Genomic DNA, 16,665 nt, shown 5'->3' with positions numbered 1-16,665 from the left:
GCAGTATTTCAGTTCAGAAAAGTCCTGAACCTCATTTTTGTAATATGAATAAAAGAACAGGCTGCTCTGCTTCCTTTTCACAGACCTGATCAAAGGGGCAGCTTTCCCAGGAACCCCAGGGCCCAGGAATAAGCTTTCACCAGAGCCAAACTAGCACAGCCTGTTCCCTTTAGGAAGAGGGAACCTGAAGGTAACACCAGCTGTTCTCAGGTCCCTCTTCTCAAGGGGACATGAGGGCCAACCTTACCACTTCTTCAGCACAACTCGCAGGACAGCTCACATCCAGCAGTCACCTTGTGGTCCTCATCCGCAACACTCCTGATCCCTCCCTTCTCACACTGACTAGATCCGGTTCTTCCTTTCCTCCCCTTTTTCCACTCATTCTTTCTTTTTCACCTCCACATGCCCTTCTTCTCTCTCAAGCTTTTCATCCCAGCTCCACTCTGCATTCCAAATGCAGCCATTCCTTTCTAAAACAGTGAAGCATCTGGAGACCTCACCAATTTGACAATGTGCACACAACAAATGCAAGAAAACTGTGTGTTTTTTCTTCTCTTGAAACCATCTTCTTTATCTGCTCTCTTCCATGATTTCTTTTACAGCACCAAAATGACCATGTGAAAGCTTTATGTTGGGACAGGTATTATTTATTTCTGAGGCATATGACTCTAAGGTGCTGAAAAAAACCCAAGTAATAAAAATGTGAGATGGAAAGAGATTCTTCTACAGTAAGTTGTCTTAGCTCTTAGCCTACTTCATGAGAATATAATCTACTAACAATACAATGGAGCTGGAAGAATGCTTTGGAATCCTTCAGCATATGAGTCTGGGGTCCAATGTTACACTGGTAACAACCTTGATACAGCCACATTTGGATTTACAAGGCATATCCATGAAGACAACTAGATTGACATGATTTAATTTCAGACAGTATTTTTGCTTCATAACTGCAGAGAAAAATCAAACACATGTGAATGATGCTCAAAGAAATACATCTCATACCCTCATAAAGCTAATTCTGACTTAGAATATTTATAGCAAAATAGTGCAAGATTTTGTACATGCTGTACAGCCTCATTTGTTAAAAAATATATTTAATAAGTGACAAGCCAAAGTGAAAAATTTTATATGGTACTGGATAAACCACCCAAGTAGTTAAATCAATTCCTTTCTGTTTAATTTTGCTATTTGTTTTTCTATCTGAGCTGCCAATTTTCTAACATATTAGAGAAGAAGTAGGAAAGTCTTTTTGATTGATAACAAGCTCAGATTTTTGTGTCAGATCAGTAGAGATTTTTTTTCAAAGAAGAATTCTGTATGTTGCTCTTACATTCTTAGACAATTATTCTACAAAAATTATTTAAATGCTCTTTTTTTTAGCTGCTTTGACAAGAACACCAAAACAGTTCACATCACCCTTGACCCACAGGGTGTACATCATCTTGTCAACATATAAACAAACACATGATGGGCTGTATTTTAATAGATTCTGTAAATATCAAGATCCAATTCATCAAAAGGTTTGCCAAAGTGACAGCTGTGGGGGTTGTGGCGTATGGCTGCGTGTCCATTCAGTGCTGTTGCAATAGGATCACTGCAAGAAAAATTCAGAGCTACTGTTGCTCTTTCTTCCATATTATTATTTCTCTGGAGCTCTGGGTTAAGCTGCAGTCTGTATACGCCACTTCATGTATGAGGGAAATATGCAGACTTCCGGGCAGAAGCCACATGGCTGGCTTTTATAATAATCCCTCTCCTCTCTTCCCATCTTTATCAGACAATTCCTCTGATGTGCTGCACTCTGTCAGAAAAGGAGCCTGTGAGGAATTTATAAGCACAGAAACTCTTACTTCGGAGAATGAGCAGAGCTCAGTTTCGATAAGGTTTACACAGACACAGTAACTTTTCTTGGTTGGCTTCATAGCTTCATGGATTTTAACGCCAAAAGGGACTGTCTGATCATCTGCTCCGGATTTCAGAGGCTGTTAGCTTCCATCCAGGAAAAGGCACAGAAGAAAGGGAGAGGACCAGCGTGCCATGAGTACCTGATGCCCCCATACTGGCAGGGGATTGCTAAGGCAAGAAATGCCCAGACTGAACCAGCAAGCCAGGACAGCCACATCTGAAACTGCAGAGGTCATGACAAACCGGCAAGGTCGGTCACAGTCAGCTCAGGGCACACACATGCTAGTTATGAAATGAAAGACTAACACCTCAAATCACTGCCCCTGGCCCAAAACCTGTGGCAATTCTCTGGCCCCACAAAAAAAGCAAAGAGAAAGCAGAATTTACCTGGACAGCTGAGGGAAGAAATTCCCTGTAAGTGCCCCACTGATGATGAGACCCTTACGCAAAGTGCTTTCCTCATGTATGGCCTAGGAGGTAAAGACAAGGTTTTGGAGGTTCACAGACCATGAAGGCAAAGATGCAGAACTTGACACATCTAATGACCATTTAAAGAGTCAAAGTAAGGTACTTGCTTCTTTTAGTAAGATATTCTTACATTTAACCACTACAAAACATAATCATCTTCTTCTTTTGAGATGCATTTTGTCTAACTTCAGTTTCCAGCCATGTTATTCTGCCTATGCCACCTCATCCATTGAAAAGCCCATCTGCCAGTTTTTTTCTTTTCCATATGTAAGTGTCCATACAAAGAAGTCAAATCAACTCTAACCTCTGCTATAATGAAGACAATGTATTAAGCTCCATTAAGAACTCCATTCAAAGCCTTTTTTTTCCAGAAGCTGATCACTTCCACAGTCACCTTGTACTCTTCTCTCTTTTCCCACAGTTCTCTGGTTGTGGTCTCTAGACACAAGGTAACTCTTCAAAGATATTTCAGTCACGTGACACTATTAATTTTATACAATTTATACCTACCATAACCCTTCTGTTGGAGAGTTAAATGCCGTAATACTCACGGGCAACTCAAAGACAAATTCTTACCCAATTGGCTGCAGATAGGCACAACAGTTGACTTTTTTATTGTTATTTAAATAGTGAAGTTTCCTAGGAGTTTTCAAGTCATTAATATGAAATTATTCAACTCTCAACCATATGATCTGTGAGCAGTTTTAGCAAATGTTAGTACCGACTTAGCTTCTTTGTATGTGCAAAACTGCCCTATTATAAACCACACAATATAAGACCTTCTCTGGTGTTTGCAATTGCACCATTTGCTCATGATTCACTTGGAGCCCCTAAGAAGCCCTGTCAGTATAATTGCTAGGACAAATCACCTGCAGCACAAGTGGAAGCCTATCTATCTTAATTTTTCAGAAAATGTAGTAAGGTATTGGTCAAATAGTCACAAAAAATTTCACCAGCAGGCACAGGACAAAGCCATGTCAGAAGGCTCAGAGATCCAGCTCACTCTAATCACAGTAAAGACTGCCTGGGCACGATCCGGTTTCAGCCCATAGGAAAATTAACCTTGCTAGCAGTTATTCCCTTGGGCATGGATGGCACTGTGCTAGCAGACACACTCCCACGTGGCTTCCAGACCACAGCAGGCTTCCGTCTGGTCATCTTAGCCCACAGACATAGCAAGCTTGTGCCCAGTTGTGCCTGCCCATGGTCCACCCTTGCTGTGATATCATATTTCCTAGCCCAATGCTAGACACACTAAAAGATTTCTAAGAAAAACTTTGCATGCTCAAGAATATCATAAAGCTACCTTTTGTAGTATTTGCTGCTTTCTGAAACCTTAAACTATATGAAATATGTAAATTAATCAACAAGAGAGTGGGAAAAATCCAGAGCAGAAACCTATGAGAACATGAGGGAGAAAATTATTAATTCTGAATGCTACCGTTTCTTAATGTTTTCCCTGTGACTTTCCATGGAATATCCACAACTCATCATGGGACAGCGCCAGCTCAAAAACTGAGTAATAGATAGATCAACACTGTAATGCTCGTGAGACAAGCCTAGCCTAGTTTGTGAGAGTGGTAAAATTACCTGTAATCTCTGAGAACAAAGAGAAAGAATGGCAGCAATCTTCTACAAGAGTCATAGTCTGAGAGAGCCCTGGCTCTTTCTCCAAACTCACCAGCACTACATTGCCTTGCTATCCTATCTCCATCTTCTTCAAACACACTGCTTTAGCAGCCTGTACCTGTCTATTGCCCCAATTTTCCCTATGATCTAAAGGTCCACTTTTTCAGCTTCCACATATACATGAATTTGCTGCGGAAAAGTGGAAGATAAGAGATCTAGCTCTCTGATTTTTATGGTGAGACCTTCAAAGAGTATGAAGGAGGGAGAAAGTCAGTCAGACTTTCAGTCTGTGGCAATCTGATCCTTGGATGCTGCACTACAAAGTCCTTCTTCCACAGAAATCTCTCAACATTACTTCTTTTAGAGATTTACCAGATAAGTTAATATCAAGTTGCAATGACTGACTATAGCATTATTTAAATAAAGCAATGGAATTGGCCATCAAAATGCTAATGTACATCCAGTCCAGCTTGGCCTGGGAAAGAGAAAACTTTTTTTCCATGGTTAATGTGGGATGACAGCTAGAACTAGAAATGGATGCTCTCAACAGCAAACTTACTGCTAATTCTCCAGATAAATTAATTCACCCTCCACACAGAAAAGAATGCCAAAACGTTCGCCCTCTTTGTAGAAGGCACTGAGACAAATGCACAGTAAGATTTTTACAGTAATAAACAATAAAATAAGTAAGAATTTAATAAAAAAAAAAAAAAATTTAAACCCCACCAAACAAAAGTAAGAAAAAGTAGAAAAATAGTAAAATAAACACCATGGTGGTGCGTACCTTCACTAGGTTGGCTCTAACCATAAATTATTGCCAAGACATGGAATTGCCTTGGCTTAACTATCATTGTAGACAGCTGTCTTCTCCATGGATGCAGCAGCAAGTTTAAATTCTTGATGCCTTTCATCGCTTAAAACAGATGATCTGAAAGTCAAATGTGACAGAGAAAGGAGAGTTTTTTCTGAACTACCCGCCAAACAGTGGCTGGGTATGGTACTGGACCAGTCTGTTGCTCAGCTTCAGAGAGGGGGGAAAGCCTTGTGCAAACTTCTTCAGTGGCTACCATTGATGTTTTGAATTGGGATTGACAGCATCCTGAGAGGCATTGCTAGCTACTTCTGATCATAAATACAGCTACTATGACATGCAGGCCACAGAGTGGTACTGAATAATGTAAAGTAAGGTATGCGGACCTGTGAGATTTCAGAAGAGATAAGTAATAATGTAGAAGAAATATAAACTCAGAATGAAGGATTAAGCAGATTAAGACCCCACAAAGTCCTTAAAGTGATCCAACATGACAGCTGTTATATCTTTAAAAAAGAAGCCATCTGATTTGGCTTGGCAGGAAACAATAAAATTGTACACAAATTTGCCTTTCAGAAGTAAAGAAAAAATCTATTTCAAACAATGAAGTAAAACTTCTGCAACACTATCGCCTCTGGGACATGTCACTCTTGGGTGATTAGGGCATAAAAATTAACATTTTATTAAATAAACAAAAACCCACAAAGGTTAAGAAAACAGACAGACAAATGTAGTCTTTGGAGGAAAAGGAGGCTGCAGACCTCAGCCTGACCCTCAGCCATCTTTTGTTGGGAATGGCAGACTCCAAGGTCAAACAGCTACTCAGCCAGAGTTACTGTCTAAGCCCACCCAGGCTCAGATATATAGCCTACTCTAATGTATGTTCCACCATATGGTGGGCTAGAAACGTCCCTGAGCACAGGCCATGCAGTTTCTGCTGGAGAACTTTCACTGTTAGAAATTCATCAAATCCCTAGACTGGGGATGCAATAGGTACCATTCTGGGGAAAAAAAAAGCAGGATAATATTCCTTAAAAACTACCTTTTATTCCAAGTAACTTGATCATGACCCTGATTTGATCAGAAAAGAGAATGAAATTCAGATGAGACAACACTGATGCAAAGAATTGAACATCAGTATGGTACCCATTTTTTTTCCTAAACATCTTCATGATTAGTGTGTTGTCTAATGAAACGCCAAAGTTCATTTTCACTTTGGTTATCTTTGTGATAAAATTGCATCAGAAATTGAGCTTCCTAAACTCCTTAACTGACTTTTAAATGTGCTGAAAGATTTACAGCAAATTAAATTCTACTGTGTTGGACCATGCACAACAGAAGAAATTCAGTTGGGTGAAAAGTTTTGGTCTGAATACAGAAACAAGACCACAAATTTCTCAGGAAGCACCTCCCACCGGCAAAAGGCCAGAGCCAGCGTACAGTACTTAGCAATTTACAGGTTTGGGACCATGGAAAAGAGACCATTGCTGAAAAAACAGCTGAGGTCTTAGCTTAGTAGACTTTGCCAACCGCCTCAAAGGTTTACAACAGCTTTAAGTGAAATCTGTAAGTCTGTGTGACTTCTTGTGCGTTTCTGTTAGAGCTGGTCAAAACCTAATCTGCAACCTCCAGTTTTCTGCATGAAAGAACCACCTTGTTAAAAGTCAAACTTTTTTTCAGGAACCTATTCAGTTTTGCTTAAGTATTCTGTTGATATTTTTTGCATTAATTAATAAGAAATATATTTATTTTGATGAAATGTTAGCGTTTCTTCCTGAACTTCTAAATGCATGCCACCTAGAGGCACCAAACCAACCTGTACACCAGTTTTCCTGCTCTGAAATGGAGAATGGCCTTATGTCGTGGATGAGAATCAAATTTTTTAGAAAGTTGGGATTTTCTTCCATCAAATGTCAAATCCTTCTTAAAATGTTTGCTCTCAAAGACTACTCATTTTTTTAGAGGTGGAAAAATGTCACTTTGCTACAGCAGCTGTCACTGAAATCTTGCTGGTCACAATAAGATAAATTAACACAAATCCAGGGGAACATCTGCAGCTCAGCAAAACTTCACATCTCCAACTGGAAATGAAGATGTGCTTTATTAGCAACTGATCTTACAAATAAAAAAATTATACCTGTGTCCTCATTTTTCTGTAAGTAACTGTGCATCTCTTTCATCTCCTTTTACTGGATCAATGGAAATGGGGACAGAATTCAAGTCAACTTAAAATAGAAATAGAATAGAATAAAGAAATAGTACACTTTTTTTTTTTTTTACTTCAATTGTAAGCTCTTTTTGTAAAATGGTGGTCTAAAAATTGTATCAGTCACCAATCTATACTGCTATAAAAGTTTTTTTGACAGATTGATAAAAAATAATACCCTTTCTGCAGTGAATGCTGACATGGCATCAGGCAGAAAGTACATACAAACCATTTTTAAAAAAATACTGACCTTTACACAACTGGAAGATCAGGCTAAGTGAAAACCAGGAACCCTAGATTTGCCTACTTCATTTGCTTTATACATGACACTTTACTTAATGTAGGATTATTTTTTCCAGTTTAGGACTGTAACAAATATTGACTGTTACTCTATTTCCAAATTCAGGGCCCTGTTTCAGGTGAACAACATGAAGAACAGGGCCTTCATATGGCCTCTATTTCAGTAGAAGGTTCTTGTACTCATGATAAAACCAGTTTTCTCTACTTTGTAGTTCCACCGATAAAATCAAAACATCTTTAGAAATGCCCTGGGGTCACTAAATTTGCTTGCTTATATACCAGTAGGTCTCTACACAGAAAGTACCAGGTTGAAGTACTGTTAAAATATGGAATTGTTTTCATACATCTTGCTAAATCCATGCAACAAATACACAATGTAGAACAAACAATAAATTTATGAGTTACAGATTTTTTACAAGATACCAAAAAAAAATGTTTTTCTTTGATGTTAATATTTACCTAACTAGATACAACACTCTACTACACAGTCACTGGCAATGCAATCCTCCCTTTCTTCACAGTAAAATATTACCCGTAGGTCAAATGAACGCATTTATACAAGGGTACCTTTACGTTAACTGTGTGTTACTGTTGCTGTATAGACAGAGGCAGACAATATGCAAGTAGTTCTCTTGTTCTGAAAGAATGGTTGGCCTATCTTGGAAAAAAATGATTTAAGAATTGTGATTAAAGTGATACTGTGTAATTCAGTCATGCCTGAAGACCTCATTGAATGAAAGTTCCTAGTGACATCAATGGCTATCTTGTCTGAGCAAGGACTGATTAAGAACTGCAGGATATTAGTCCTGGAAGCTCATGATCTGCATGAGGCCTAACACAAATTAGCTTGTTGCCAGCTATGACTGGACGTCGTCTACAGTTTGCAAAAAGAATCTCCCCTAATCACCTGCATGTTAAGGTTTAGCATTTATAGGTTTTTACTGTGCATTTATTGCTTATTTTCACGCAAGTAGAAAGCACTGTGGTTTTGTGGTTGGTGGCTAGCATTTTGAGGCTTTATTGTATTTGTTTTAATACAGGAAAACTTCTAGAGCATATTTGCTTTGTGACATAATGTCTTTATTATGTCTTGCAGGAATAATTGACCCAAATCAAGTTACTATACGCTATATCTATAGGTTAATTAGAACTTTAAGATGCAACAAATAAAACACATTATTGACTTTTAAATCTTCAATCAAATAAATATTTACAGCTGCAATTTGCCAAAATTATTTACCTTTCAATAACAGATCACAAAGAGAATATGCGCTACAGACTCAAGTGAATGTCTTGGCTGTCAGCAAACAAATTACAAACAGAAGAAAAAATAAGTGTTCCAGCTATCATTACAGTCTATAAATAGCTGCTGTGGTTCTCCTTTAAAGATGTGTGATCTTCTACATTAGCAGACTTTTTCAATGCATAATTGACCTTGAGATGGAGTATAACCTCGTAGTAGAGTGGCTTTTCTTTTAGGGAACAATGAGTATAGATATTAGAGGATGTGCCTGTTGTCAATGATCATTGCTGAAATTTGCTTATACCACACTGGGACAATCAATTTTGTAAATGATTGCAATAATCAAGGAAATTGCCTAATTTATAAACCCTGGCATACAGCATTTTAATGGATTCCTACATTTTAATGCTGATGCTTTCAAAGCCAAATGAATTGTTGTCCAAGCTGTCACTACACAAAATGATAAAAACATTCAGTCTTGTAGGTAACTACATCTCATGGATATTCAGACCATCAGGTACATAATCACTCATTAGTGAATTCTGTGATAGTTTCCAGTTACAAGCCAACAGCAAAAAGCCACAGTTTCTTTGTTGAAAAGCTGCCTCTGGAACTCAGGACTAAAAATAGTTGCATATTACTGAACCAATACATTAAAAAATTTCCTAGCCTTTTTTGTCCAGGTAAAATAGCACACTGGTTTACCATTCTTCTTCTTCTTTTTTCCTTTTTTCTGTACATAAAAAAGAATAATCTTATTTCTAGAACTAAGAGGCAGGTCCAACAACTTTTTGCATCACATTAGCACAGACATCATTTGTATGGAAGGAGAACAAATGCAGGGCTTGGTGCTATGGCTGTTGCTGGTGGGTAATTCTACCTAATCCGCTCTCCAACTTGCTCTCCACACTTAAGCCGGTTCCGCAGAAGTACTTACACATGGATTGCTATTCTCAGTTAAACCTTAAGCAATTGATTTCAGCCAATAGTGGGCTGCCAGTACTTTACTTACTGCTCAATCTCACTAACCTGACATTTATGGTGTACTGATTGGCCTCTGTCAGTGGTGGTGGTTGTAAATTCACTTTGAAAAGCTTTGTGTTAACAGCCTTCAACCAGGCTCTGAGACGAGTACGAGCAGGCAAGCTGACAATTGCTCGACCTCCTGCCCTTATTACAGTGAGTAAATCAGGGTTTGAGCCATTAGACTGGAGCCCGAGGCCTACACAAAAAGGATTGACATGACTAAAGGTCAACCTCTGTCACACATGTGTAACAATTTGGATAATGGAATTCTGTAACTTATCTGAAAAAGGTGCCATATGCGTGGAAGGAAAGTATACCCTGGGCTGAATTTTCCAGCTTTTATGTTAAGAGGTTACTTAAAAGTCTGCATTTTAAAGTCCACGCATATATGACACCATGAAACCTGGGAGACCAAAACACATAAAGCAGTGACTGAGACAGTTCTGCAAAATCTTGAACATCACCATCGCCCTGAAAAGTGTATGCTGCAGTTCCAGCTTATCAAATCTATAACCAATATATTATTGGCATCAGGTATACAATACATTTTGGATAGCCATATATTGCATTAAAATACTGCCTTTATTCACCACCCACTTTGAATCAAAAGTCAATAGAAATAACTCACTGTTGATGGTATCATAAATTAAGAGTAATTTCAAGCTTTACAAACTGATTCTATCCAACAACGGAAAATGCTTTTACTAACTAATAAAAAAAAGGTCAAGTGTTTCTGTAATATTGGCAACCGGACCACTCTTGAGCAATACGGAAAGGTAGCTGTCAAATAAGGACAGAAATGAGCTTTTATATTTATTTGTTTTTCATTTTGGTATTTTTGCATATTCCATAATAGAATCTCCAAGGTGAGATTATGTGCCACGGAAAAACAGACAGTCCTTGCATGATCTGGCAATTTAGAATTTTTTTTTTTTCTGGGAATAGTGTATGTTCAGATGCACTCATGCTCCACGCAGTCCACGGCATTACTGTTTTCAGTAACACTGTTGAGATTCTGGGGCTGTATCCAACTCCCCACCAAAGTTTATTCCAAACTTCACTTTGTTAAATAGGAAGAGACTCAGCCCCCATGCCAAATTAGATTTATTTTGTTGCACGTGTGCTTAGGCTAATTTATCTGCACAGGCATACAACAGATATCTTGTGCACATGGAATAAACATACCGAAGACACTGAGATACATGAAGATAAGGTATGGAAAAGTCATAAAAATCACAGGGTTTCTAAAAGAAACATCAAAGGTTTAGTTTAGCTTTTCTAAGAACAAGAATTATCAAACACAAAGTAGCTTTTATATTTGGGATCAAACTAACTTTATATTGACCCTAAGTAAGGAATCTATAACTTACAAAAGTTATCTGGAAAAATGTGATACTAAGTGATCCAGAAATATTAATGTTAGCAAACTGCTTTAGAGCAGCTTAGTGCGATTTTCTTCCAAAGTACATAAATTAAAGAAGCTGTAGCGCTGAATGTGCTCTTACTGAACTTTCAGCTTAGCAAGCTACTGAACTCAACATTAGTGACATTTCCAGTAGGCTGTATGTGAACTTAAAATCCATGTGAAAGTAAAAATTATTGTGCTTTTTTAATAGAAAATAAATGCAAGCGTGGTACACCACACAAAATCCTCAGAAGAGGCAAAAGAAAACAACAGAATGGCATCAGCTGTTGCTCTGCATAATTTAAGATATAATAGTAATATAACTAAGGGTTTTTTTGAAGGCAAAATTATTTGAATTTCATTAACATGACATATTTGAAGCAGGGCTGACAAGCAGTCTAGAATACTAGATGATGGATTGCTGAGAAACATAATTTTCACTTTAATAGAAGTACGGCATGCACATAATTCTATCCCCCGGTGCTTTGCTGTAACAGCAAATTTAGCCCAAAACTACAGCCTTGAGAATCTGAATACAGATCTATCACCATAACTGGAATGAGTGCTTCATTTGAAAGGTAAGGATTCTCTCTGCATATTAATTTGTACAGAAAGGTACAATACCGCTGCATGGACTCTGGCCAGCATGCGTCCCAGGAAAATGCCTGTTCTTGGACCAAACAAAGTCAAAGGCAATGCTTTTTCTGACGTCAGCTGAGGCACTAAAAGGCCAATAAGTACCCAAATGGTACTTTATTAAGATGACATGCACACTTTCTAGTAGTGCCAGTTAGTCCTGTCCATTTAAGGGGAAAATCAGTAACACAAGTTTAGAATTTTGTAATTACTAATGAACGCCCTGCTATATGTATATTTTGCTCATGACTGTGAGAAAAATAACATATGAAAAAGCATTTCTCCCAGAAAAGCAAAACTTAATTTAAGTCAAGTTAAAATAAAGTGAAAAAATATAGTCGGCATTCTTGGGCTATTCCAAAAAAAAAAAAGCTATCCGACCTCTGACAAAAAAAAAATCGGGAAAGGCAGCAAACTCTTTGTCAGGCAGATGAAGGAAAGGAAACCGTACAATTCTATCCTTTGATACATCTGTCAGTAAAAGTTTTTCCATCTAAACTGCCTTTGCAGGGGAAAGGACCATTTACGATTTAGCTGTTTCCAGAATTCACAGTTTAAAGTTTGTAGCCTGAAAAACTTTGACTACTAAAATGCATAAGCCTTTTAAACTTCTGTATTTTATTCTAATAAAATTTAAGTGTATATCTATACATTCCTTAAGTCTGGTCTTATTAAATTTTGATGTTAAACAGAAAGGGGAAAGCATGTGCAACTAGATTAATTTATCTCCAGGGAGTAAGGACACATTAATAATTGAGATAATGTTTTCATATATGTTGGAATCAAGTGTGCCTTTTCACTTCTTTATTAGAAAACACATTAGGGGAAAATTATCTCATTCTCATCAGTAAGACCTAATTGCTGAGAAAGTCTCTGTTTTCTTTGCAATAACAAAAGGATTGTTCTCATTACTTCAAAATGAAAAAAAAAAAAAAAAGATCAGAAATATTATCAAGCAGTGCTGGAATAAATGCCTGTATTACCAAAGAGAGTATTTACTTAATACACCCAGTCCTGTTTTTGTTTAAAACAAATCAGAGTTTATTGTATTTTTATAAAATACAAGCAAACTCTGGATTGGATAGAAGTGGGCCAAAGGGTAAAAAAACCCCAAAAACCTACAACTAAAAATGACTAATATTTTTGGCTTTCTGAAGGGCTGATCTTTCTGTAAGTTGTAAAAAATTATCTTGGCTGATTGCGAGAGAACTCTATAACTTCCCATGAACACCCATAGGTGTCAAGGCCTGTTGTGAGGTAATGGAATGGTATGTAATTCACTCTGAATCGCTGTACATTATGCTGTATGGATTACATACAAAGCAAACATTGAGTGCATGGTGGGAACACTTGTGCAGACAGGCTGAAGCCTATTTCCATAGCGTTGAACTATACATCAAATGCAGTGCTTCTGATGTTTCCCACAACAAAGAGAATAAAAAAAGCCGCCAAATCAGTAACTACGGTTAAAAGTCTTTGCAATAGCCCTTCTATTATCTGGTGTACACTGGAAACAAAGAACGGTAAATGAAAACAAATATCTACCAACTTTACTTTGCAGTGCTGAGAGAAAAAATATTAGGACGCTATTTACAGTACCATGAAAAAGAAGTTCTCTCTATAAGGTCCATCAAGACCTAATGCTGAATAACTGATCTGTGGACATACTTGTATTTGCAGCGCTGTCTGTAAAAGATCGGTGGAAGAGAATTGACTAGACCCACAACTTTATAAAGGCACAATGATGAGACACGCCTTTAACATTTACAGTGATTTAATCCACACTCCTATACCACATAGACTAAAAGAATACAGACTATTCAGATACATAATTTCAATTGCTGTTATTTATTTTCATAGATCAGCTTTGTAAAATCACACACACTTTCTGATTATTTTGTTTTGCTCTACTTTTTCGTTATTAAACATTAGTTCTCTGATAGATAAAACATACCAAATTGAAAGTCAAAACAAATGAGAAACGGCCAAAACTTTTAGCTAGAGCTTAGAGTATGTGATTCTTTGCTAACAATTTTTGCCATTAACAGAAATAATCTGAGACCACGAGCTTCCCACAATACCTCCCCAAAAAAACCTAAATTTAATTATTATTTTTAAGATAATTCACTTAAAATACACACATTCATTTTGCTAGCCAACAGGAAATCTGTGTTGTGTGTTAAGAACAGAAGAGCAAACCCACACAGAAACTCAGCTGACACCCATTGATGGCCGGAATCTGGCACATACATCAGAACTATTTCTTATTTTTATTTAACATCTTTTTCTTCTTTGCTTTTGGCTTTCCCCCCAACAACCTTCCTTCTTTCATTGTTTTAAAATAATTTTTAAGTTCATCTGAAATTAGACTAAAAAATCCTTGCTTACTTAAAAAATATACTGTCAATATTTGCAACTTTACTTGCATAAAACTGATTCATAATAAAAAATAAATTGATAATGTAAATATTTAAGGATAATGTAAAATTCTCTAACTCCATTTATTTTTGCTAAATTTCAATGTTTTACGTAACTTGATGATCTGGCAAGCTTATTTAATTCTTTTATTATTTTATATTCTGTTAATTAGCATAGTCCAAACCACAAAACCCCTCTTAACAATGAAAATAAAAGACTCTAGCATCATTATAGAGTGTTCCAGCCCAGAATGCTCTCATTATAATCACTGGGCTTTGGTAGGAATAGATTTAAGTCCAATTTATTAATATCTGCTATACAAGAGAAATTCCATCCCCACTGAAGGCAGCAACAAAGCTCCTGGTGATTGCAAGTCGTCCAGTTTTACTGAGTTATGTTTAGGTGTGTTCTGAGACTGATCTCGCACTCGCTAATGTGAAAATGTCCCTCTTGCCACAGTGACTTTTTTGGGGTAAATACTTGGAGACAAAGACCCTGATGTGTTATTTACTATTTGTTTGAGTGTAGGAAATGCATAGAAGCTCCTACGCATAGAAAGAAGTCACACATATTAGACAGTAAGCGAAAATAGAACATAACGATTGAAAGCGGTAATCATCAGTCCCAAAGAGCTACCAACCTCTTCAGGTTCACCAGGTTTCTGTGAACAAGTGCTATACAGAGCATGCTGGCTCCACAACACCCAACAGCTTTTAAAAATCCATTCACTTTTACTGTATACCCACTGAAGACAGCAAAAAAACCCCCACTCTTTGCATCTTCATGGGCTCCTTGTCAGGTTTCTAATCAGCAAGCACGTCCCCTTATATTCTGACGATTTGGATTGGGTCTAGTTGAGTAAATATCACCTGCAGATCTACGGGCACATTTCTACCGACTCTCCGTAGCAGTCAGTCTCGGGGTGAGCAGAAGCTGCAGCTATAGAGGACTAAGCAGAACCAAGAAATGACACCTTCCAGCACAATGCAGAGAAGAAATGAATGGCAAAGGGCTAGGTAGACAGGCAGCTGTTTCTGTAAATAAGAAGTACTGACACACACAAGGCTTACATGTGTGCCCTATTAATTATTAGATCTCTACCTAAAATTAGCATATACTCTCTTTTCTTTCTAAATTAACTTACCACCAGATGTTGTTAGCGTCTGCGTACAAACTACACCTAAGAACAAAACCCCAGTGCTCCACTGGAAAAAACGTACATGGTCACAAACAGTAACAGCGACAGATGTCCCTGTACAGCCAAAGGAATACAACAGCAGCTTTATGATCTGTTCCGCCAGGCCACAGTCAGCATTCATCGCAACATAAACCAAACTATCACAGCCTGAACGTTTTCATATCAAGTATCACTGTTACCCTCTCTAAGATGGTGACAAAGACAAAAAAGAACATCGTCAGAGAGCTAAAAGTGGCTTTCACACGGAAGCACTGCAAGCATCATTAGGGGAATGCACAGCCAGTGCGGGACCAGAGTTGGACTAAATTGTGAACAAGTGCTAACACGTTCACGGTGCAAACAGGGGGGGCTGTAGAATAGGCTCCTGCACTTGTTTCAGCAGCTTGCTTGGACTGCCTGTAGGTCACGGCAATGGTGCAATACGCCGTCTCAACCCATGTGTGCTTCTCAGACTAAGGTGATACAGCTGGTACTGTGACCTGAGAGCTTCATCAGCTCTTGTTACTCAGGTCAAAACATAGAGCACCGTGTGTTGTAACCTCCAGCTTTCTCTGGCCATGTCTCCCTATTCCGCATCACAGCAGCTGCAACAATCTGCTCTTCCTGTACAAACCCATTGGAGCTCTGAGGTGTCCCCTGGTTTTCCGGCTACCCCTAGTGCAGGAAGGCTTTTGCTTGCACTGGCTACATTTTCAAATCTGCCAGGTCAGCTTACTTAAATTGTGTTGGGTTTTTGTTTTTTTTTCACGGCTAGTGAGCAGTGCTAGTATTATGTACAGTTACTCTCAATGTCTACTTCAAAACAACCAAATTTGACAAGGAAGTAAAGATGATGACTTACTTCCCAGAGATGCTGAGTGTTCCTGATGGCTCCTGCTTGAACCTTCTCTGGCAAGAGCAGGACTCCCTGGAAGGGCCCAATCCAGGTACCTTGCTGGATCCGCTGTGCCGCACAGATGCCGTAGGCCAGGCCAGGCACCGTGCTGGTGCACAGACACACTTCCCGGGGCAGGTCCCGGAGCCACTCTGGGATCTCAGGTGGAGGGGCTGCTGCAGCAGCACTACTGGTGCCCACCAGACGGCGCAGGGAGTGGAGGGGCCCATGCATGGGGCACTCGCCGTTGCGGTTGTCAGCACACATGTCACATCCTGTGAGGCAAAGAGGGAAAAACACTGTCACTGCGGTGCTGCTGGCCACCACCATGACCTCTGCCACGGGCAAGATCATGCAGATCCCTCTATTCCTACCATTTCACGGCAGCTCATCAGCACTCACACACACCATGCCCTTCTGCATCTTGCTTCAGATGGTTTTCCTATCTTCCCAAAGCCCTTAATACCAAATCCCAAAGGCTGAGCAGAAACCCCGCGGACATTTTGCAAGCCTACTGTGTTCACAGACCTGCCAAGACTCATTTAT

At 38.6% G+C, this 16,665-nt stretch overlaps 1 protein-coding gene across 1 annotated transcript in view; it reads right to left on the bottom strand.

Moving 5' to 3' along the window:
• The window catches only part of PRDM6 (PR/SET domain 6), a 62,618-nt gene extending 46,169 nt beyond the window's left edge, over nucleotides 1-16,449 (bottom strand). The window contains exon 1 of the mRNA XM_009636563.1: nucleotides 16,087-16,449. Within this exon, the coding sequence (XP_009634858.1) occupies nucleotides 16,087-16,449 (363 nt within the window). The remainder of the gene's footprint in view (nucleotides 1-16,086) is intronic.
• Between the last annotated feature and the right edge of the window lie 216 nt (nucleotides 16,450-16,665).

Source organism: Egretta garzetta, unplaced genomic scaffold, assembly GCF_000687185.1.
Source record: "Egretta garzetta isolate BGI_Z169 unplaced genomic scaffold, ASM68718v1 scaffold473, whole genome shotgun sequence".
Classification (NCBI taxonomy): Eukaryota; Metazoa; Chordata; class Aves; order Pelecaniformes; family Ardeidae; genus Egretta; species Egretta garzetta.
This window is presented reverse-complemented; position numbering and strand designations above follow the sequence as displayed.